At 41.7% G+C, this 24,043-nt stretch overlaps 1 protein-coding gene across 2 annotated transcripts in view; it reads left to right on the top strand.

Moving 5' to 3' along the window:
• The window catches only part of EFCAB11 (EF-hand calcium binding domain 11), a 148,758-nt gene that overhangs the window by 26,159 nt on the left and 98,556 nt on the right, over positions 1–24,043 (top strand). The window contains exon 6 of one of the 2 annotated variants that reach the window (XM_039232475.1): positions 16,740–16,787. The exons of the other annotated variant lie outside the window; for it this stretch is intronic. Coding sequence (XP_039088406.1) covers positions 16,740–16,743 — 4 coding nt within the window. The 3' untranslated portion in view covers positions 16,744–16,787. Of the gene's footprint in view, positions 1–16,739; positions 16,788–24,043 lie in introns of those variants that run through there. 2 annotated transcript variants of the gene reach the window in all.

Below are 24,043 nucleotides of genomic sequence, written 5' to 3'. Positions count from 1 at the left end.
CTTTCAGTATTTGAAACTTTGCTTTCCACTTAGAACTGATAATTATGATTTGTGTACTAAAATAACTGAGGCTATATCAGAGGTGTTGTTTCATTATTCAGGAGTTCTTAGGGAATTCTTTTTTTTTTTTTTATTTTATTTATTTTTGAGAGAGAGAGAGAGACAGCATGAGCAGGGGAGGGTCAGAGAGAGAGGGAGACAGAGAATCTGAAGCAGGCTCCAGGCTCTGAGCTAGCTGTCAGCACAGAGCCCGATGTGGGGCTCGAACCCACGAACCGTGAGATCATGACCTGAGCTGAAGTAAGACGCTTAACCGACTGAGCCACCCAGGCACCCCACGGAATTATTTTTTTGAAGATCTTTTTTTTTCCCCTACCCACTATAAATGGCAGAAGAGTTTGAGAACTGGCTAGTACTGTTTGTACAATGGAATGAATGTGAGATAATAGGTTATTTCTAGCACTAAAAGGTTAAAACAAACAATATCTTTCCTCTTTAATACTAGTACAACTTACAGAAAATTTTATAGTGGTGTTTTTTGGGGGTTTGTTGTTGTTGTAGTGGCCATTTTTAACATTCAGCAATCTTCAGTGCCTCTAAAAGGTAAGGCTAAAACGATTTAACCTGGCTCTCGAACATCTGATTCCTTTTCAGACTCCTCTTTCATTAGCCCCAAATTCCCGTGTTTCCCTTGGTGTCATGCTTGTTCCTTTGAATGTGTGATGTGTTTTTAAACTTGATTCTTTTTCCCCTGTTGGCAGTGCCTTTCTCTACTTCCGACCTGCCCAGATTAGACCTATCTTTCAAGGTCCTGCTCGATAAAAGTTTCTTTTTCTTTATATTGAATAGTCTTGTCTCCTTTTCACTACATTTTGGTAGTATTTATGATTGTATATTTTTTTCCACTTGATAAACAAAAATGCAGCCTTGAGGATTATCTTCATAAGATATGATGAGCTCTTTGAGTTTATGAGCTTATCTGTAACCCACTGGCCCCAGCACGTTGCCTCATGCGTTGTGGTTACTTAATAAATAATTGTTGGTTCATTGTCACTTACTCCAAATATCCAGTGACATTGAAATTCTCACTTACAGTTTTTTTTTTTTATGGTTTAATTTACTTTTTCTAAACTGGGAGAAAGTACTTTAAAATGCAATCAGGAGCTTTGTAGCCACATGGGGCTTTGCCTTCCATTTTTCTCTTTTTGCATGTGGTTTTTACAGATTAATCTCTGATGGCCTCTCTTTGCTTTATATCGTGGTCGCTTGCAATTCACAATTTAGCCTCAGCTGTTATCAAGGAGCTGGCTTAATGTTCTTTCCTGACTTTGCCTGCCATCCGCGCCCTGTGATATTTCTGGCAGGCATTTTTCTCTGCATGGGGATATTTACTCCTCCATGCCTAGGAGCCTTCTCCATCTCATTGTAAGCACTGAGATTTGCACTTTCCCACCACCTGTCAATTGGCAAAAAGCTCTGGGAAGCTTCTGCTTTCCAGCCATGAAATGAAATGTGGATGTGCAGAAGGCCCCCTCCCTGACCCACTGTCTAAGGTTCTGAGTGTGCAGGCAGATTGTCAGATACTAATGTCTTGTTGGAAATAACGACACATCAAAATGCTCTCTGATCATGACTGGAGACATTTAAAGTTATATCTGATACTTTTGGGATAAGAATCCCATTCTTCATATTACGTGGAGAAGGTCAAAAACAAAGAAAATCTAACTCTCCTTTTCTGGATATTAAACATTGGTCAACAATAAGAGCATCATGACTCATTGGTAAATATGTTCTCAATGTCAAAGTTTCAGTGGGGGTAGGGGATTAGGAGTGAGGGCTATTCTCTTGGCAAAAAGATCATGTATGTCTCCTATCATGGCCATTACAGAGGAAAGAGTTGTCAGGAACTTAGGTAAAATAGACTAACAGACAGTTCTGTTACACTAAGTGGAAGAGAGTCTTACAGAGCCCAGGGGCCTAAAGGAAAGTCATTGAAGATAGCCTTTATTTTTCAGTGTATTTGCAACTCTTTTGAAGTAACATTCCTCACTATGTTCTTCAGCTTTCTAGAATTCCTTTCTGCTGATAGTACACTTGTTGCATATCATTTTCTTGGACAAGAGAAAATTTCTCAGTCATTATTTTGTGCATCAGGATGATTCTCTTATAAATATAGTCATGTGACCTCAACAAGAGCGCAGTTCTTATAGTGAGTACCTATCGTGATGAATACGATTACTGGCCCAGCAGTATCTACATGCTTCTGTGAATAGAAGAGTAGAAAAAAAAGACCTGAGGGGCGCCTGGGTGGCTTAGTCGGTTAAGTGTCCGACTTTCACTTAGGTCATGATCTCGCGGTTTGTGGGTTCGGGCCCCGCGTCGGGCTCTGTGCTGACTGCCAGCTCAGAGCCTGGAGCCTGTTTCAGAGTCTGTCACTCCCTCTCTCTCTGACCCTCCCTGCTCACGCTGTCTCTCTCTCTCTCTCCTAGAAATAAATAAAACATTAAAAAAAAAAAAGAAAGAAAGAAAGACCTGAAATCATATCTCATTCTTTGTCACCATGTATAGGTAGTCATTACCGGCTGTACCTGGTGTGGAAGTATAATGGCCAAAGAAGTAGACTTTCTGAGTTTCCAATTTTTATTTTACAAATTTTTCTATCTTCTCAGCATTGGTAACACCTGAGTTTTATTTCACTTTTTTGTTTCAAAATCTTATTGTCAGAGATTTCCTTTTCTGATTATCCTCGTGCATATGGCTCTTATATTAATGTGTGTGAGCGTTTCAGACTGACCTCAGAATTTCCTCTCTTTGGAGTTCGCATATAATATATTGAATAAAGCTACTTTAAAAATCCAGCTATAGAAATAGATTCGAATGCCAGCTTTTCCAAGGGTTTTTCATTGATTTTTGCACCGTGGAGAAAAAGCATATCCTTAGGGATTGAATGCTGGCTTGGGGCATTTTCCTGAGTGGACACCATGCACCAAGGGTGGCCGGTGACCTGGCTGGAGACCGTGAATGTAAATCAACATCAGCCCTGGGGCCTGGCCCTTAGACCGGAGTCCGTGTCTGTATCTGAAGCGCTCAGCAATGAAACAAAGGGGGTGGGTTGAGAGAAGGAATTATATCTTTTTCCCAGTATCAACTTTAGAACTGGTGCCATAGGAATTGAAGCTCAGAATCTGGACAGGATACAAATAGAGAAGAGCGACGGCCTCATTATGTAGATTTTCAAATAGAATGTGTTATTTTGGCTACTTCAGTTAAGCTAACTTTGTTTATATTATCAAGGATATTGGAATTGATTGGAAGGAATATATAATCCCCTTTACATTTCAGATACCCAAAGTCCTGTTTTTTGTTAAACCCATTCACATGCAAATTGTACTCACCTTCGAGGCCCAGCTGTTAAGGGGGCGCCTGGGTGGCTCAGTTGGTTGAGCGTCTGGCTCTTGACTTCAGCTCAGGCCATGATCTCATGGTTCTTGGGTTTGAGTCTTGTGTCAGGCTCTGTGCTGGCAGTGTGGAGCCTGCTTAGGATTCTCTATCTCCCTCTCTCTCTGACCCTCCCCCACTCACAGCTCTGTCTCTCTTTCTCCTAAAATAACTAACTTTTTAAAAAATTTTTTAATGCTTTTATTTATTTTTGAGAGAAAGAGAAAGAATGAGAAGGGAAGGGGCAGAGGAGAGGGAGACCCAGAATCAGAAGCAGACTTCAGGCTCTGAGCTGTCAGCATAGAGCCTGACGCGGGGTTCCAACCCACAAACCATGAGATCATGACCTGAGCCGAAATCAGACACTCAACTGACTGAGCCACCCAGGTGCCCCCTAAAATAACTAAATGTTTTTAAAGTTTTTATCCTGAAAGTTGGCCCTACCCTACCCCCTACTCACCGCCTTCCAACACCCAAAAAGAAATTGTCTTCATGTTCTGCCTTAAACTCCTAATCTGTCATAAATATCTTTCTTTTTCAATGCTTATTTATAGTTATTTGTATACATACAGTCCAGTATTAGAGCACGAGCTTAATGTGAGCAGGTACAAGAAAATGTTCACCATCGCACCAGAGACAGCACAGCGCAGCTCTGTACACATTGAACAGACGATTCCATCTTATGCAAATGATGGCTTATGTAGCACGTGGGCTTTCTATTATATATTTTTTGTTTTACTCTCTAAATGCCACCCTGGTGCCGTATTAAGGTCACGTGGAGCAGCAAGCCCCAGGGCCGGGAAGCAGGAAGACTTGAGTTCTGGTCCCTGTTCTGCCACAAACCACCAAACCTCTCTGGCCTGCACTCTCCTCATCTCAGGAATGAGTTATATGATCCGGGAGGCTTCCTCCGGTTCCGGACGGAGCTCACTGGTGGGGCCATCGATCCTGGGGAGCGGCATGGCGGCCTTCTTTATTTTCCCTGTGTATCACAGATATTATTCAGAAGCTACCACCGCATGAATACAGATGTGGCCTGTCAGTGTGACAAAGACCGCTCTCGAGAGGAAATCACTGGGTTTGACAGCTCTCCAACCCTGGGTTTGGTTTTTGAGATGTCACTGTAACAAGTGTTATGGTCAGCGTATCTAATTCCTCATCTACATATATGGTCGAATCCGTTGTTCTTGCTGTAACAGCATGAGGGCTATTTTTCTTTTACTCCCACTGTCACATAAGATACTGCTGCCATGGCTTCTTCCTTATGACCAAATGTCGCTAACCCTTTCAGTCATCCCTGAGGTTATTAACAGCCACACGTCATGAATGTATTCATGCCATTTTCCTTTATAGAAAGACGAATCCATTTCTTAGGCTTTTCTTCTGTAGCAGACAGCTAACTTCTGGGTAAAATAATCCCGATAATATTAAGTGTTGTATTAGTAAAATGAAAAAAGCTCGTATTTAATAAAACAAATGTATATTTTATGTGAGGTATTTATTTATTTTTAATTTTATTAAAATTTTTTTTTTATAGTTTATTGTCAAGTTGGTTTCCATATAACACCCAGTGCTCATCCCAACAAGAGCCTTCCTCCATGCCCCTCACCCCCTTCCCTTCTCCCCCACCTCCATCAGCCCTCAGTTTGTTCTCAGTGTTCAAAAGTCTCTCATGGTTTGCCTCCCTCCCTCTCCCCAACTATTTTTTCCCCTTCCCCTCTCCCATGGTCCTCTGTTAAGTTTCTCTTGTTGCACATAGGAGTGAAAACATATGGTATCTGTCCTTCTCTGCCTGACTTATTTCACCTAGCATAACACCGTTGAGTTCCATCCACGTTGCTACAAATGGCCAGATTTCATTCTTTCTCATTGCCGTGTAGTATTCCATTGTATAGATAAACCACATCTTCTTGATCCATTTTTCTGTTTATGGACACTTAGTCTCTTTCCATGATTTGGCTATTGTTGAGAATGCTGCTATGAACACTGGGGTCCATGTGCCCCTATGCATCAGCACTCCTGTTTCCCTTGGGTAAATTCCTAGCAGTGCTATTGCTGGGTCAGAGGGGAGTTCTACTGTTAATTTTTTGAGGAAACTCCACAGTGTTTTCCAGAGGGGCTGCACCAGTTTACATTCCCACCCAGAGTATAGGAGGGTGCCCGTTTCTCCACATCCTCACCAGCATCTAGAATCTCCTGATTTGTTCATTTTAGTACATGAACTAATATTATTTTAAGATGTGAAAAAAAAATAGGCCCAGGACTAGCAGTTTCACTTAATAGTTTTAGTTGTCCTTCTTACATATATCCTACAATGAGAATAAAAAATTTCTAGTACTGTGTTTTTATCTGTGATATAATGACCCGTGATTTGCCACTTCACGTCTAGCCAGCTTGTCTACATGCCTCCTACCCAGTCATTCTCCTCTATCAGGCTGCCTTGAATAGATGCACACTTGCCATTTAAAGAGCCTTCCAAGGACCAATAGCATCAGCACCAGGGAGCTTATTAGCAATACCTAATCTCACGCCCCACTCCAAACCTACTGAGTCAAACAGGTTTACTTTAATGTGATCCCTGAGTGATAGATATGCACGTTAAAGTTGGAAAATCACTGGTCTACCCTTCCAGTTACATTTTGGATGAGGAAGATTAGCATTACTTTTTTTTTAGCATTATTTTCTAATTTTACTTTTTGAATTTAGAAGTTTTTCATTGCCTACCAGGTAGCCCCTAGAATCCTTGGCCTGATGGGCAAAGCCCCTAAACACACACACGCACACACCCCTCGTGTGCCCTTTTAGCATGTCTCCCATCATTTTCTCAGATCAGAAATTCTCTACCATTCTGATCTGCCTGCCATGTACTGTTCCTATCATTTCTCTTCTGGCATTTTTGCTGATGCCAGGTTCACTGCCCTCTCCTCTGACTCCTCATCCACATACCTAAATGGCATCCGTTCCTTAGAGCTGAGCTGAACTCTCTTTTCTCTGTAACCTTCCCTGATCACTCCAGCCCAGAAAATGTCTTTAGCCTCCCTTAGAACTCCTATAGCACTTGCTGCATTAAGGTATTAAATAATAGCATGATAACACTGGCCACTAACATTTACTGAGTATTTACTGCGTACAAGGCACTGTGTTGAATGAGTCCCCACAGGATCCTCATGGGTTAGGCCCTGTCTGTCCTCATTTTACAGAGGAAAGAGTTTGAAGAGGTCACAGGACTTGCTCAAGGTCATGGGCTGTTGAGTCATGGATCCAAGACTCCAACTCAGGCAGGTTGACTACCAAGTTTGTGCTGTTAGTCACTGTTATATTCCCTTCTCTCTTCTTTTAACAGTATAATTGTCCTGAGGGCGGGAACCATGCCTTTTATCCCCACAATACTGAACATAAACAGGGGGGGAAGCAAGACACATTTACTCTTCCTGGAAATGTTCTTGTTAAATCAATTACATAAATAAATAGCTTTTCTCTGTTCATCTGAATTGGTTTGGTTTGGGTGGTTATACTTGAGATTTCATTTGGTTATCTGCACTGTAAACAAAAGGAATTGTTGACAAAAATATATAAAAGGAAGCTGATATAGTGTTTTATCACATGAAACTGTAGCATCCATCCCTGTTCAGGTTGCTTGCATAGGAACCCATGTTCTGCATTTTGCCTTTGGGATTATATTATAATAGTATTTTGCCAAATAAACTGTGAAAGAAAAAGAAAACTAAATTGACATATGGGTTTTTATCTTCTGGGGTGGGGGTACTAACCTAAATCCATGATTATCTCTTCATAAGGTAGGATTCTGCTTTGGTTCACTTGGAAGACCCTTCTCATCAGTAGCTGTGAGTTCAGCATTGTGTTTCATCATTTCTGGCTTGCCCACATCATCTGCTTGACTGCAGTCTGCTGCTAGAGAAAATCAGGGTGACGTCGTAATTAAATGCACCATGGACTTCATGTGGTACCTCTTAATTGCTGTTCTTTCCCTCGCCTCTGCCTGTCCCTGTTCCTAAGTTGACCCCAGGAGAGGCAGGTACGCCCTAATACTGATAAAACTTTACCTCTTTAAAAAATTGAAGTATAATTAACATACAGTGTTAGACTAGTTTCAGGTATACAATATGATTAAGCAATTCTTTTTTTTTTAAATGTTTTTTATAGTTTATTTATTTTTGAGACAGAGAGAGACAGAGTGATCAGGGGAGGGGCAGAGAGAGAGGGAGCCACAGAATCTGAAACAGGCTCCAGGCTCTGAGCTGTCAGCACAGAACCCGATGCGGGGCTCGAGCCCACAAACTGCGAGATCATGACCTGAGCTGAAGTCGGACGCTTAACGGACTGAGCCACCCAGGTGCCCTTGATTCAGCAATTCTATACGTTACTAGTTGCTCATCATGAAAATACACTCCTAATCCCCTTTATCTATTTCACCCATTTCCCCCCCCTTCACCTTCCCTGTGGTAGCCACTAGTTTCTTTTTTGTGTTTAAGAATTGAGCATCCAACTCTTGATTTCGGCTCAGATCATGATCCTAGAATGGTGAGATTGAGCCCCATTTTGGGCTTTGCACTGAGCGTGGAGCCTGCTTAAGATTCTCTTTCTCTCTCTGCCCCCAACCCTAATCACACTCTATCTTAAAAAATAAAAAAAAGAGTCTATTTATTTGTCTCTTTTTTCTTTGTTCCTTAAGTTCCATGTTGAGTGAAATCATATGGTATTTGTCTTTCTCTGACTGACTTAGCACTATACTCTCTAGATCATCCATGATGTTACAAATGGCAAGATCTCATTCTTTTTTTTTTTATTTTTTATTTTTTTTATTTTTATTTATTTCTAGGAGAGAGAGAGAGAGAGACAGCATGAGCAGGGGAGGGTCGGAGAGAGAGGGAGTCACAGACTCTGAAACAGCCTCCAGGCTCTGAGCCGGCGGTCAGCACAGAGCCCGACATGGGGTCCGAACCCACAAACCGCAAGATCATGACCCAAGCGAAAGTCGGACGCTCAACCGACTAAGCCACCCAGGCGCCCCAAGATCTCATTCTTTTTTATGGATGGTAATATTCTATTGTATGTATATACCACATCTTTTTTTAATTTAAATTTTAGTTAACATACAGTGGAATATTGGTTTCAGGAGTAGAATTCAGTAATCCATCACTTACACACAACAACAAGTGCCCTCCTTAGTACCTATTACCATTGAGCCCATTTCCCACCCACTTCTCTCTATCAACTGTCATTTTGTTCTTTATCATTAAGAGTCTCTTATGGTTTGTTCCCCCACTCCTTTGTGTCCCCTTCCCATATCTTCATCTGTTTAGTTTCTTAAATTTGACATATGAGTGTACTCATATGGCATTTGTCATTCTCTGAATGACTTACTTCACTTTATATACTCTAGCTCAATCCACATCATTGCAAATGGCAGGATTTCATTCTTTCTGAAGGCTGAGTAATATTCCATCGTATATAATGACCACATCCTCTTTATCCATTCATCATTCGATGGGCATTTGGGATCCCTCCATAGTTTGGCTCTTGTTGATAATGCTGCTGTAAAATTTGGCGTGCATGTATTAGAATCTGTATTATTGTATCCTTTGGGTAAATACCTAATAGTGCAATTGCTGGGCCATAGGGTGGTTCTATTGTTAGTTTTTTAAGTAAACTCCATACTGTTCTCCAGAGCGGCTGTACCAGTTTGCATTCCCACTGACAGTGAAGGACAGTTCCCCTTTCTCTGCATCCTCACCAACACCTGTTGTTTTTTGTGTTGTTAATTTTAGCCTTTCTGACAGGTGTGAGGTGGTATCTCACTGTGGTTTTGATTTGTATTTCCCTGATGCTGAGTGATGTTGAGCATCTTTTGATGTGTCTGTTCCTGTAGCTTGAAATCCAGAATTATGATGCCTACAGTTTTGGTTTTCTTTTTCAGGACTGCTTTGGCTATTCGGAGCTGTCTCTGGTTCCATACAAATTTTAGGATTATTTGTTCTAGCCTTTGAAAAATGGTGGTGGTATTTTCATAGGGATTTGCATTAAATGTGTAGATTGCTTTGGGTACTATAGACATTTTAACCTTTGTTCTTCCAATCCATGAGCGTGGACTGCTTTTCCATTCTTTGTGTCCTCAATTTCTTTCATAAGTATTTGGTAGTTTTCAGAGTACAGATCTTTTACCTCTTTAGTTAGGTTTATTTCTAGGTATTTTACTGTTTTATACCACGTTTTCTTTATCCATTCATCTATAAAGTTGGGTTGCTTCTGTATCTTGGCTATTGTATATAATGCTGCAGTAAAATAGAGGTGCATATATCTTCTGGAATTAGTGTTTTTACTTTTGTGGGGAAAATACTCAGTATTGGAATTACTGGACCATATGGTAATTCTATTTTTAATTTTTCGAGGAACCTTCATACTATTTTCCACACACTTTGTGTTTCCACTGACAGTGCACGAGGGTTCTTTTTTCTCCACATCCTTGCCAACACTTGTTATTTCTTGTGTTTTTGATTTTATCATCCTGACAGGTGTAAGGTGCTATCTCATTGTGGTTTTGATTTGCATTTCCCTGATGATGAGTCATGTTGAGCATCTTTTTATGTGTCTGTTGGCCATCTGTATGTCTTCTTTGGAAAAATGTCTATTCAGAGAACCTTTACTTTTCCCATACCCCTCTCCTGCTTACCAATCACCTCTACCCCCACCCTCATCTGTGGAACTTAGGATTTTAAGATCCCAGAACCAGTTACTGGTGGCTGAACATGGCTACTGGAATCTTATGCTGGACCCCATCATTCTTTCTCCCCCATTGTATCTGCATCTCCCGCCTCAGTTGGTTTTAGCTGCAACTAAGCCCCAGGAATGTTTACACCACTTCCTCCTCCTTATCTTCATGTGTAATCTAGCCTCAGGCTGAGCCTCTGTTGAAGGCTTTGGTTCTGACCTGCCCATAACCCTGTATCACAGAACCCATGCTCTCAGGTGGCCTTGGTAGTTGGACCTGCTCCTTGCCAATCAGTGACCAGGCGTGGCTTACCATAGGTCTTTGTCCGATGCTTCTACTTCCTCCCCCAAACACAGCATGGTACATTTCCCTGTCCCTCTCCCATCAAGAGCAATGTCTGAGAGGTCTGTGAACTCTATGTCCCCTTTCCTGGATCCCAGTTCTTAGATCCCCTGCTGCCTGCTTTGGTCCTCTGATGGCCTATCCCAGAATGGGACCACATTCAGTTCAGGCAGAAACTGCTGTACCTACTCGACCAAAGTGTTTGGTCTACCTGAATCCATCTTCTGTACACAGTTTCCCAGCCCTGGTCCTGCAAAATTCCAGAATGCTTTCCCTTCCATGCTCAGGTTTGGGATAACTATCACTCAAAGTCTTGTCATGCCATTATTGTCGTCCAGGAGAACTTTGTCTCATCTATCCTTGAATTCCTGTTTCAGGGATAGCAAATTGTTGGCAGGAGAGTCATCTCCTCCTGCACCCACGGCCTGTACTCATCTGAGGGGCCTCAGAAGTCTCAGCCTCACACCCCAAGCCGGTTCATTAGCATTGTCACACATGATCAGATCAACTTGATCTCTGTCGTCATTGTACCAAACCTTTCCTTCTCCTCTGCAGGTGAGCTTGCCTTTCTGCTTCATGGACCCGGCTATGGCCTCTGCACCCCCTTTATTGTCTCCTCTTCACCCCCAAAGTTCTCAATTTTCTTTCAATTCTAGTTGTAAGGAATAGGATCTCTTCTGTTTTTCTAATTCCTCTCCTTTTTTCTAATCTCACCCCCTCCCCTTTTTCTTTCTTTTTTTTAAAAATTTTTTTAATATTTTATTTATTTCTAGGAGAGAGAGAGACAGCGTGAGCAGGGGAGGGTCAGAGAGAGAGGGAGTCACAGACTCTGAAACAGGCTTCAGGCTCTGAGCTGGCAGTCAGCACAGAGCCCGATGCGAGGCTCGAACCCACGAACCGCGAGATCATGACCTAAGTGAAAGTCAGATGCTTAATCGACTAAGCCACCCAGGCGCCCCTCCCCTCCCCTTTTTCTGATCTAAGACCTTTCTCCATCCCTCTCCTGTGTATAACTTCCATAGCTGCCTAATGCACATAGTATAATCCCCCAGCCTAGAAAGCTGCCCTCACCACCTAAGTCCCTCCAGGTAGCTCCCTCTGTTCTTTTTCTCAGGTTTCATCCTTGTCAGCTTCTCAGAGTGTTGAGCATCTTGCCAGGGATCCCTGTCTTTGATGCTCAGTCCCTCCCCCCCCAGCCTCCTTGTCCTCCATTTTCTTGGCCTTTATCCATCCAGTGCCAGTGATGGCAGCTCCCACTCATTAAACACCTGCTAGTGTCATCTTACTGAATCCGTGCAGTGATCCCACATATCAGCTCTTACTCATGCCCCTTCTACAGATAAAACTGAGCTCCTTTGTTCTAATTTCAAGCCATACTGAACCTAATTCTCAATTATTTTATCCTTTGGTTAAAGAAGAAACCTGACAGAGTACCTGGGTGGCATAGTCGGTTAAGCGTCTGACTTCAGCTCAGGTCATGATCTCACAGCTCATAGGGTCAAGCCCCGCCTCAGGCTGTCTGTCCTGACTTCTGAGCCTGGAGCCTGTTTCAGATTCTGCACCTCCCTCTTTCTCTGCCCCTTCCCTGCTCATGCTTTGTCTCTCTCTCTCTCTCTCTCTCTCTCTCTCTCTCTCTGTCTCTCTGTCTCTCTGTCTCTCTCTGTCTCCCTCTCTCTGTCTCTCTCTCTCAAAAATAAGCAGTAAAAAAAAAAATTTAAAGAAGAAAACTGACATGGGAAACTCACATATAATAAAAACATTTTATTTGCTGACAGTCGTGTTGCTGGTACTTGTTAATGGTCATGTGTTTTTCTTACACCTCAAAATTGTATCTTTTGATTTAAGAATACCACGGCCTAATAATGGTAGAGTAGGCTGAATTTACCTTAAGATAAAATATCTGAACACACTTAGCCTTAAGTATCATTCAGGAATTATATTAAAGAATCTATGTAAAAACAAAAATACAAGTTCCAAAATCTCAACCCAAGTCAGTACTGTTGTTGAGATTTCTTATAATCCATTCATGACTTCAAATAGAAATCTTCCCTGCCTTGGAGATGACTTATCAAGGCTCTAACCCAAGGAGAAGGGAAGGCAGTAGAAGAGTCACACTCTTACTCCCTTTTTGCCAAAATTTAACTGTGTTTGATGGAGAGAGTATTCAATGAATACATGAACAAATGAATGAATGAGTAAACAAAGGAGCAAAGGAATAGAATGAGATTGATCAAAGTTTGTATCTTCAAATTATGTGCTAAGTTGGGTAGAGTATCAGGGGCACCTGGCTGGCTCAGTCAGTAGAGCATGTGACTCTTGATCTCAGGGTCATGAGTTTGAGCACCATGTTGGGTGCAGAGATGACTTAAAAAGGGGCATCTGGGTGGCTCAGTCAGTTGGGCATCCAACTTTAGCCCAGATCATGATTTCATTGTTTGTGACTTCAAGCCCCACATTGGGCTCTGTGCTGACAGCTTAGAGTCTGGAGCCTACTTTGGATTCTGTGTCTCCCTCTGTCTCTGCCCCTCTCCTGCTTGTGCTCTGTCTCTCTGTCTCTCAGAAATAAACAGACATTAAAAATTTTAAAAAAAAGAAATGACTTCAATTGGGTGGAGCATCTGCTGGTCCTTAATTTTATCTGGGACTATTACAGATTGTCTTCTTTACGGGGCTTTCAGTTACAGATTTAGAAGCAGAGGGTTTAAAAAATATGAACTTGACCACACATTTGTATAGATAGTTAAACTGCTATCATCATGAAATTATTACAGTAGTTTCCAACTCTGTCAGAAAGCTTTTAATGGAACTCTGCCATCAGAGTCAAATTTGATTAATTGGACAGAACCTTCTTTTTCTTTCTCTCTTGTACATTGCCAAGTAGAGTAGTAGTAAAGTTTCTGTAGTGACCAAATTTGTTGTAATGTTGGTGCCCTTCATTCTGCAGGTTACAAGTCGGTCTTGACAACAAGTGGCTGGATGTACTTTTCATGGACAACTTGCATTCACAAATTGGGTGTTTGGGGGAAATCATCAGACTTAGTTCTTCAGGAATATTTATTTTCACTGACTGATTTCATTGTATGGAGATCAGATTTGAACCCTAACGGCTTAGTTGTGCTACCTTTGTACTGGTACTTATTGCTACATGTGGTTCAGTTAAACAGGAAGGAAAGGTAAATGGAAAGAATAGTAGTGTATATATATATACATGTATATATACATACATGTCATGGTATATGTGTATATATATATATATGTCAGATGGCAGCATTTATCTTTGAATCAGGAATCTTCATGGAAAACTAAAAAACGTTTTTATTTTATTTTTTTTAATAATTTTTTTAAAGTTTATTTTTGAGAGAGTGAACACAAGCAGGATTGGGGCAGAGAGAGAGAGAGAGAGGGAGAGAGAGGGAAATATAGAACCTGAAGCAGGCTCTGGGCTCTGAGCTGCCAGCACAGCTGACATGGGGCTTGAACTCACCAACTGTGAGATCGTGACCTGAGCCAAAGTCAGATGCTTAACTGACTGACCACCCAAGCGCCCCTTAACTCAAAAGTTTTTAAAAGTGAAATTACCTCCTCATTTTTATTCCCAATTAAATTAATATTTGATATAAACACTATAGGGTAGTGTATTCAGTACCATTTAGTTTCCTCTCTCTTTCAGTTTCTGATTTTCATTGTAGTTCTTAGTCTTTGTGTTTTGAGGGTGAGCTCATGGTATAAGAAATCAAATTAGTGTTAGTGGGTAGATTCAGTTTTCTCTAATGACTTACTAACCAATATATACCTTCTTCTTATGTGAACAAGCCAAAGCAGATTGCTATTTATTTGACTGACAAGGAAAGGCATTTCTAATTCTATTTAGTAGCTGAAGTCAATTACTTTACCACAAATTAAATGTGAAATAAATGTATGATCCTCTCTTAATGAACAAAGCAGGTTGAGAGGCAAACAAATTTGTAGTAGATCTCTTTAGCCAGCTGGTGGTGCTAAAAACTCTGGTAAGAAACTAATTGGAAAGCGAGGAGGTTCATCTGGAGCCTTCCTTAATAAATGTTATTTTATTAGTTTTTGAAAAATTAGTACCGAAAGTATATGCATTAGTACCAAAGTACTATATCTTCTAAGCTTAGGAAGCAAACCAAATCTCTTTGATAGTCAGCAGAGTAGTTTTGTAATTTTTTTAAATTTTAAAAATGTTTTTGAGAGAGAGACAGAGTGCAAGCAGGGGAGGGGGCAGAGAGAGAGGGAGACACAGAATACGAAGCAGGCTACAGGCTCTGAGCTGGCTGTCAGCATAGAACCCGACACGAGGCTCGAACCCACAAACTGTGAGATCATGACCCGAGCCGAAGTTGGACGCTTAATTGACAGAGCCACCTGGGCACCCTAGAATATATTTCTAGTAAACTCTTGTAAAAATGTCATTGGGTCCCACAGTATTCATATATTGGAAATTATGTGGTTTTGTAACATGTGGCTTCATCCTGGAAATAGCCTTTGGCCTGTTGTCTGGGAAATTGAAGTATGGGCAGTAATGCAGGCTAGAGCGGCATACGCGGTTCTATTTATAATCCAAATTTAGATTTAAGAAATATTGATTACTATTTTTTATTATTAATTTGCTTCTTGGGGTTAGGTTTGTTTGCTTAACTCTTCTTAACCCCTTGTGTTTTAAGGCCAAAGAAGTCCAGTAGAGCAAGAGTCTGTTCCTTGAATATGTCCTGAGATGCAGTTAGAAGTACAGAGAGGCCTTGGAGTCTGGGAGAGCAGGGTTTGAATTTCCCCACATATTTCATAACTGTCTTCCCGTAGTCACTGACAGACATTCTTTACAGCCCAGCTGTAAACATCACCTTTCCCCCAGAGTTGGCATAAGCATTAAATGAGATAATGCGTGCTCCTTGGTGTTTTTCCCTGTGCTGCCCTCATTTGAGGCAGAGGATGGGACTCAGTCTTCTGAGCCTCTCCTCTCCCCATTGACTTAGCCAGGCATGAGAACAGCAGATCCTCTTTGGGTCTGATAATGCCTCGTGTTCCACTAATGAAAAGATATTTCTAGGTTGCGAAGCTCTATAGGGATTTTGTAGACTCACAGACTCACAGAAGAGATAGTTTATCTGGTTTTCAGATATTTGCCTATCTCGGTGATACTTATCTGTAGGTCAAAATCTGCCTAAACATTGAAGACTGGGGAAGAGAATACAAGATTGCTAAAAGTTGTAGCAAAGATGGTTCCTCAGAGTTGGTTTATCCATTCATTTATTTGTTTCACAAACTCTTATTGAGCATTACTGTTCCAAAGATGAACTCCAGAAAAGCTTCAGAATATCTCTAAGAGCTGCAGACTTCAAGAAGCAGGGATACTTCCTGCTTGGCAGAAACTGATAGGCAGCCCTTATCTATGTAACAGGAAGATTATTTAAACATTCTTCATAATGTTAGGGGCGTCTGGGTGGCTCAGTTGGTTGAGTGTCCAACTCTTGATTTCAGCTCAGGTCATGATCTTGTGGGTTTGTGAGAATGAGCCCCACATTGGCTAAGTGCTGGTGGTGCAGAGCCTGCTTGGGATTCTCTCTCTCTCTCTCTCTCTCTCTCTCTCTCTCTCTGCCCCTCTGCTGTCCACACACTCTCTCTCCAAATAAGTAAACTTAAAAAACATTCTTTATAATGTTACAAGACTCAGTAAGATTGTAAAATTTTTTAAAACTTTTTAAAATTCTGACACTAAAAAATTTTCCACAGCATATTCTGTGTTTAGAAGTTTGAAACAAGTTGGCAGAGGATTTACTGTGATGGCAGAATCATTAAACACTCTTAGTTAATAGTCTGGCTGTGTAAGGTATATAGTTTTTAGAAATGGCACAACTAACATCTTTGGTTAGAGCTCATTGATTCGGATCTTTTGAGATTTAAAGATTACAGAATTGTGGGGGCACCTGGGTGGCTTAGTCACTTAAGCGTCCGACTTTCGCTTAGGTCATGATCTCACGGTTCATGGGTTTGAGCCCCGCGTCGGGCTCTGTGCTGACTGCCAGTTCAGAGCCTGGAGCCTGTTTCAGAGTCTGTGTCTCCCTTTCTGACCCTCCCCTGCTCACGCTGTCTCTCTCTCTCTCTCTCTCCTAAAAATGAATAAAACATTAAAAAAAAAAAAAGATTACAGAATTGTGGCATCAGATGGTGGCAGAGACTTGAAACATCATGTGTACTATCTCTCTCATAGCTAAGAAAATGGAGGTCAACGAACCTAATGGCTTACCCCAGGTTACACAGACCTAGATCAAAACTCCGGTCTCCTGACTCCCAATGCAACATCAGCGTCTTATTTTTCTGTCCTAACTTCTACACAAGGAGTTATTTTCAGTGTAAATAAAAACAGGTGTGTATGTGTTTAGCCTTCATAAACTTTCATACTAAACATAGAGCATCATTTCTGCCCAGTTATCAGAGTGACAACTTTGTATCTAAGACAGCTAATTAAGACGCTCCTGCACACATTTCGGAGTAGGGTGAGGGGAGGGACAGGGAGGCACAGCATAACACACAGTTCTCAGAGCAAACTAGTGCCTGTGTCTGTTACCCCTACAGAAGCAGGCAGGGTTTTCATTCGCCGCCTGCCTCGCCGGCCCCTCGTCTCTAGCTAGATGAATGACACCCCCCGCCACAGGTGTATTAGTAATTTCTGAGTTTGTTCCCCACTAAAAATGACCTCATTGTTTTGTGCTTCTTTCCATACTTATACAGTAACAGGAAAACAAACCAGCTCTGAGTACAGCCCACAGCAGAAATCTTGTGCTCTTTATGCAAGTTTGATTTATGGACGTGTACTGCAGAGCAGAGTGACTATGAAACATTCATCTTCCCATTGCTAGTTGCCATGGAAATCAAGTACACAGAGCAGTGTCATTCCAGTCCTGGTGATGCCCGCAGTAGTTTATTCCTTTGTTGTTCTCGTTTCTTAAGCAACTGCCTCGCGTTCTTTCATCATTACAATTAATCATGCACGCAAGTTTTTATCTTTCATCTCAAATAGAAAGTACTAAAAATGTATGACAAAAATAGGGAGAATTTAAATATCCTGTGGCTTTAAATATGCATTTGTGATTTTCCCCCTCAGTCCCTTTGGAAAATAGGTCATGTAGGGAAAAAAAAAAAAAAGCACACATTAATGTACAGAAATTTCAATCAAGAGAGCAATAGAGTAAATTTGAGCAAAAAGCAATGCTATGCTCAGGAAATCTTTAAAGAGCTTCAGACTCTTGGGTCTCCCAGCGCTCAGAACCAAATAAGTCTGTATTTTGGGTAATGCCAACCAAAAGCAGCCCTTGAGCTGTATATTATCACCTCTCCTTTTGTTTTCTTTTGTTAGTCTCCTTACGAGTTTGAACAACCCGAACATTTGCTGGATAGATTATGGGAGATTTTTTAAAGAGTAGGAAGGCTCTTTTCTTTAAAGGCTGAGAAAGTTCAAGATTTTTTCTTACAGGGTAAGTAAAAGGAATTCTAGTTAGTCTTCCATATTTTTTTGCCCCCCTTTCACCTAATGTAGTTCATAGTACATACCATGTCAACAGTTGGTAAATATTTGCTGATTATCTGCCTTTTTTCATGGAGCTTCTGGCCAAGTCTCTTGGTTAAGAGAGCACGTTTGGAATAACTGTTCCTTTGCCTGTTGGCTGGGAGACCTTTGGGAAATATCTCAATTTACCTTGGTTCCTTTAACTGTAGAGTGAGCAGCTCTACATTAAGATAATAATGGGTTGTTGAGAGGACTCATTCATGCAAAGCGCCTAGCTCCTTGCCTGGTACAATATGAATACTCCAGTGGGGGATAGTGGTGGTGGTGATGGTTATTACTGGTAAGATTACTGCTCTCACTGCTCTAGCTATGCCAGGCCAGGGCTGAGTGCTAACACGTGGAGTGAGACTGCCTTGATTTCATCCCCAAAGCCCAGGACTTTGTCTTTAGGGTCCAGGTTCACAGGGGATTGCCAGTGCTGTTACTTGGGTTGTATGGACACCTTTCATCTCAACACTTTGTCTCCTGGGATTTTGGCCAAGAGGTATTGACAGTGGGCTCTCTATCTCCAGATCGGGCCATCATCAGTGTTGCAAGTTTCTGTCACCAGACTTGTTTCTTACAAAGGCTGTGTTGGGGGTGGAGGAGGAGGGAGTGGGCTACCTGCTCCTGTCTTGCTAGGTGAAGGTTCTAGTGTTTGTCTACAGAACCTGAAATAGCCTCTGATCTGCCGCCTCTCCACCCTAAAGCTCCTGTGTTGTTTTGCAGCGGCTGCCGCCCTCCTTCAGCCCTTCTGGAAGTGAAGTTTGCTGAACGGGCGGCAGACGCATTCTTTGTTGAAATTCACTCTCCTTGGCAGTCCTCCAGGGCACACGGCAATGCCTATTTATTTGATTTAGCTTTTGTTTGGTTAGCCTTGTATTTGGTCTGTTTTGCTTTGTGCAGATCTTTTTCTCTCCAAATTTTCATGTTTCGATTCCTTGGACCTCATTTCTATTTATTTTGCTGGCTGGCTTCATAGTATTGCTGAAAGTTGTTTGCTCTAAGCGATCACAAAACGAGTAGCCTTAGATTCATCGGTCTTTTTTCTCTCGTGAGCCTGATCCATAGCATGGGAAGTAGTGCACTTTTGTTAATGATAAAAACAAAATGGCCTTTGTGGTTTCCCCTTTGCCACATCCTAATACTGTACCACAGCGTCCCCAGTTCTCTTCCTTTAGCCCTTTGTTGTTTCCTGTCCCCCAGCCGGTAGGCTCATGTCAATTCTGAAAAAAGGAATTTTTTTGAACCCCATGTTCTCCCTGCCCTGGTGTTCTTCCTGCTTCTCCCCACAGGATAAAAACTCTAAAAGTCAGACCCTCATGTCTCCCACTTGAAGCTCTCAACACTCAAAGTGACATGGATACTCAGGAGATACCTATGTATTTTTTTTTTTAAAGAACTACTACAATTTAATTTAAGAAAGAAGAAAAATGCTGTACACCACACCCCACCACCCCAAACAGGCAATTTGTAGGAAAGGAAACCTGAAGAGATGTGCAAACACAAGGAAATACAATTTCACACCTACCACATCAGTAAAAATGTAAAAGTCTGACTGTGTCCCAGAACACTTATGCTTTACTCGTTGATGTCCAATGATGACTGCATTGGACACAGTGTGTATAGCTTTCAAATAGGCGATAAAATTGAGACCCTCTGTGGATACTTGGTAATGTTTCCAGATCCTCCCTGCATGTCTGATTGTATGCATGGTCCTCACCTTATACTTAATGTGCAGCATGACTCCTGTCTTCTCCTTGCCCCCAGCCCCTTTAGGAGGCATCTCTGCCCTGTGCACATCTGTCCTCAGGCTTATGTCTTTTTTCTGTCTTGGAAATAAATATGTGTTATCATCTACTGCCTTGCAGACACTGGGAGTATGTGAAAGGAAACAAGACAAACACCGCCCTGCCCTCCAAGGAGCTTATAGTTTAATTGACAAGATAGGTAGTTAGTATCCAAGACAGTTAATCCCAAAAGATGACTACAAAGCATTTTGGGAGTGTACATGAAGGATGCCTAATGGGGGCTGAGGAGCGGACATGAGGCTGGCTTCAGAGAGAGTGATTGCCAGTGTGAGAGTGAAGGATGGAAATAGAGAGGGAGAGAGTCACCTACACAGAGTACATCTGCAGAGGTCAGCAGGAAAGCACGGCAGTTCTAGCAACGGAGAGTTCCTCTGCATAGCTGGTCTGCTGTTAAAATCCACTTGCTTTCATTTGTCGGGGTGGGTGGCTGGGACCAGAAAATAAAGACAGAGTGATAGGACTGGAAAGGTAGGCACGGGACGGATCGTGGGGAGGGTTTGTACATTTCAGGAAGTTTGGACTTTATCCTGAGGATGATGGAAAATCATTGAAAACATAGGGAAGTGACATGATCAGATTTGTGGCTTACAGTGTGGAGAATGGATTCAAATGTGGCAAGAAGTAGCTTCTGTCTGGGTGATCCCAGGGACCACCTTCCCAAATGCCTCTTCTTAACTCCACTGTGTGTCCTGCTCAGCATGTCCAGTTCCTTGCATTTTCCTGATTAGCACGAAGACTTGCCCTAAACTCTAACCTCTTTTCTAGCTTCCTGTCTTGAAAGCCAGAACTCTGCCTTCTGCTAAGCTTCTGGCTGCACTTGTGCTAAAATAAATGAGTCATCTGGGACACCCACAAGATTATTATCATGGCCCAGAGAGTCCATTACTTTGCTGACAGCTTGGATCCCTGGGGATGTGGAGGACAACTCCGATCTAACCTGAGCTTTGACTCCTAAAATTCAATGCAGTTCACACACTTGGCCTTACCTGCCCACCCAGACCAGGTCAGACTTGACCTGAGAGAATTCCTGAAGCCTCTTATTTCATTCGTTTCAAACGAGCTATTCTACACTCATTTCCATTACAGTCCCATGTAGGACAATAAAAGTGAGAAGAGGGGTTGGAATGAGATGAGTTGAACCAGCCAGCAGACTTTGGGAAAGTTACTTTACTTCTCTGTGTCTCCGTCACATCATCTGTAAGATGCAGATATGAGAGAACGTACATCACAGAGTTGTTTGTGGGATTATATGAGTGCATACATGTGAGAACACCATGCCTGGCCCCTAGTAGGCAACCACTTTTAATTACTGTTTCAGTGAAGGTGTCTAGACTATTGTAGATCAAGAGACAGGAGAATATAAAAGCTTTTTGAGTTCAGGAATGATTTGCCACAGCCAGATGGAGATTAATCTTGAAGGGTCTACTCCTCCTCCTCGCTGTGGATAATGGAGAGATGACAGTAATACTATACCTTGCCCAGTCAGGGGTACTGACCAAGTTGGCTTCGTTTCAAATCAGATTTTATTCTGTGTTGATTTTGTTCCAGAGATTCTCTGCATTTTCGTGCAATTAAATCATCTTTGCATTTCATAAATTGTGCCTTATTCCAAAAGGCAGTCATGATGATGTTTGTCTCAACTTTATAGTTTGAGCCTCCTAGGACCAGCCTCTCTTGCTTCATAATGGTGACAATAACAGCTACTAGTTGATCAGAGAGGAGATGACAACTCTCTCTCTATTGATTTATTCCACAAATGCTTGCTAAGAGGGTTCCATGTGAAAGGCACTAAGGAGGGCACCTTCAGGTCGACAAGGGCAAATCAGACAGGGACAGTCTCTCACGGAGTGGCTGTAAGATAAGGTAGAAAATGGTACCTACTGTAGGAGCTCAGAAAGGTGAGAGGATTTAATTTCAGCCAGAGTAGTCCCCGAATTTAGCAACTGAGTTGAGATTTGAAAAACTCTGGGAAGAAAGGCATCCAGAGAGAGAGAGAACAGCACAGACCATGAGTGGATGAAGGGGGGGGGGGAGGGGCAGAGCCAGACAAGGGAGGCAGGGGTGATGAGGAAGTGCCAGGGCGTGAACACACCACTGGTGCCAGGCCCTGTTCTAAATCCTTTGCTTGTCTTTAACTCCTTTGCCCCTCACAGCAGCCCTGTGAGGTGGCAACTGTTATTACCCCCATTTCACAGATGAGGAAGCTAAGGGGGCAGAGCAGCTGAGTGACTTGGCGAAGATCACATGAACTGACAGAAATTGGCTTTGACCCAGACAGTCTGACCCCAGAATGGAAGCGCAAATCAGCACATCCATCATGCATGGGAGGACCTTTTTGTCTTTCCCTTTTATAGCTCTCGCCATGTGCTCCCTTGAAAGGAATTTTGAGTCTCTTTATCAATCAGGTCTACTACAGTTTACAGATTTTTGAAGGAATCATTTTATTTAAGGGCCTTTTCCAGTTCAATTTCAATGGAATAAAGATCTGGACAGCATATAAATTTTCACAGTCAAAAATAGAGCTATGTAATCTATGGCTATAACCCTTTTCATAGACCTAAGGCTGTAGATATATGAAAACACTTTAGCTGAATTGTACACCCTTTTTATAAAATTCCCTGATTTCTGACAATTTGGTCATAAAACCTTTTGATTCAAATCTCAAAAACCTCATACTGCAAAACTGTAAAATGTGGCTGTGTTAATGGCCAAAAAAAATTTTTTTACCTATATTTTAGACTGTCATGAACTGTTTAAACATCATAATGGGAAACATTTATGGCTGAAATAATTGAAGTCCATGTTTCTCAGAATCCATCTACCCATCTCAACCTTTTGTTAGACGTTCAGACAGATCACAAAAGTGACTGGCTTGAGTTTCTCCATTACTCTGTCTTCTCCATGGTGGGGTAGTAGGGTGTGCACAGGGCTGCCGGTCCCTTGTTCAGGCTCAGCTCCCATATTGTGGGGAACTGACTCAGGCATGTCTGTTAACTTCCCTATACTTCAGTTTCCTCCCCTTCCAGCTAAACATACCTTGATTCTCTGTTTTCATACCTTTTGTTGGCTTTCTCTTTAAAGAAACCGGTGTTTCTTGTCTTTGGCAAGAAATGAAAAAACTGCAAATCATTCGCTCATCTGGGTCATCAAACATCATCAACGTCAGCATTATTTAACAAATGTTTATTAAGCACTTACTATGTACATGATAAATACGTGTTTCACTGCCCAGCATTACCAGTAATTACAATGTTAAATTCTCAGATTTACTTGGGATTTACCTTCTCTGTTTCCCCATTGCTCATGTCTGCATTATTTACTATAGAATCTTATACTCTTTATTTAATCTTATTTTCTTATATCCCAAGCAAACAGAGCCAAACAGAAAACTCTAATCTCAAAGGGATCCTTAGCGTGTGGCAAATTATTATTAAATCCTATTCTTTCCCTTTTTTTTTTTTTTTCGGTGTAAAGAAGCCCTGTTTAAACCTACTGGGTTATGATTCTTAGGAAAAACCGTAGCCATCTGATGTTCACATCTAATCCAGATGGGTCAGCTGACATGCTAGTTTTAACGGTTTGCAGTGATAAATTTGTCATAGAACTGGAGCCTTCTCTGGATTATAAACTGCTCAGACTCAAATGCTATAGAAAATTTACAAGGACTGCCATTAGAATAGAATGTTTTAAGTTACCTCAGTTGTACTAGGGAAAAACAACCACCTGGTAAGAGGTGTGTCAGGTAACCATGAGTTCACATGGCGAAAAAACAGCTACTGGGCTGCTTGTCAAATACTAAACTGGATAATGATGATGGCAAAAGCACCTGTCATTTTTTGAGTGCCAGGCACTGCCATTATTCCATTCACTCCTCACGATAACCTAATGAGCTGTACACCATTATTATGATTCCTATTTCACAGATAAGAAAACTGAGCTTAGAGAGGTTAAATAATGTTCCCAAAGTCACACGGTTAATAAATAGCTGGCAGTGTTCTAAGTTGCTTGTTGTCACCTTCTGTTCATCATATTTAAAAAGGGAGAGCCATTATCCTTGTCCTCAAGTCAGCTCTTTCTTTCTATTTCTGTCAGTGATGCCATGATTTTCCCAGCTTCACCCGTGCAGTCAGCATTGATTTTCCCTTTACTGCCCTGGCT

The sequence above is a fragment of the Hyaena hyaena genome, unplaced genomic scaffold (assembly GCF_003009895.1).
Source record: "Hyaena hyaena isolate Hyena2069 unplaced genomic scaffold, ASM300989v1 scaffold_67, whole genome shotgun sequence".
Classification (NCBI taxonomy): domain Eukaryota; kingdom Metazoa; phylum Chordata; class Mammalia; order Carnivora; family Hyaenidae; genus Hyaena; species Hyaena hyaena.
The sequence above is the reverse complement of the archived record's forward strand: the minus strand, read 5'-3'. Positions and strand labels throughout refer to the sequence as shown.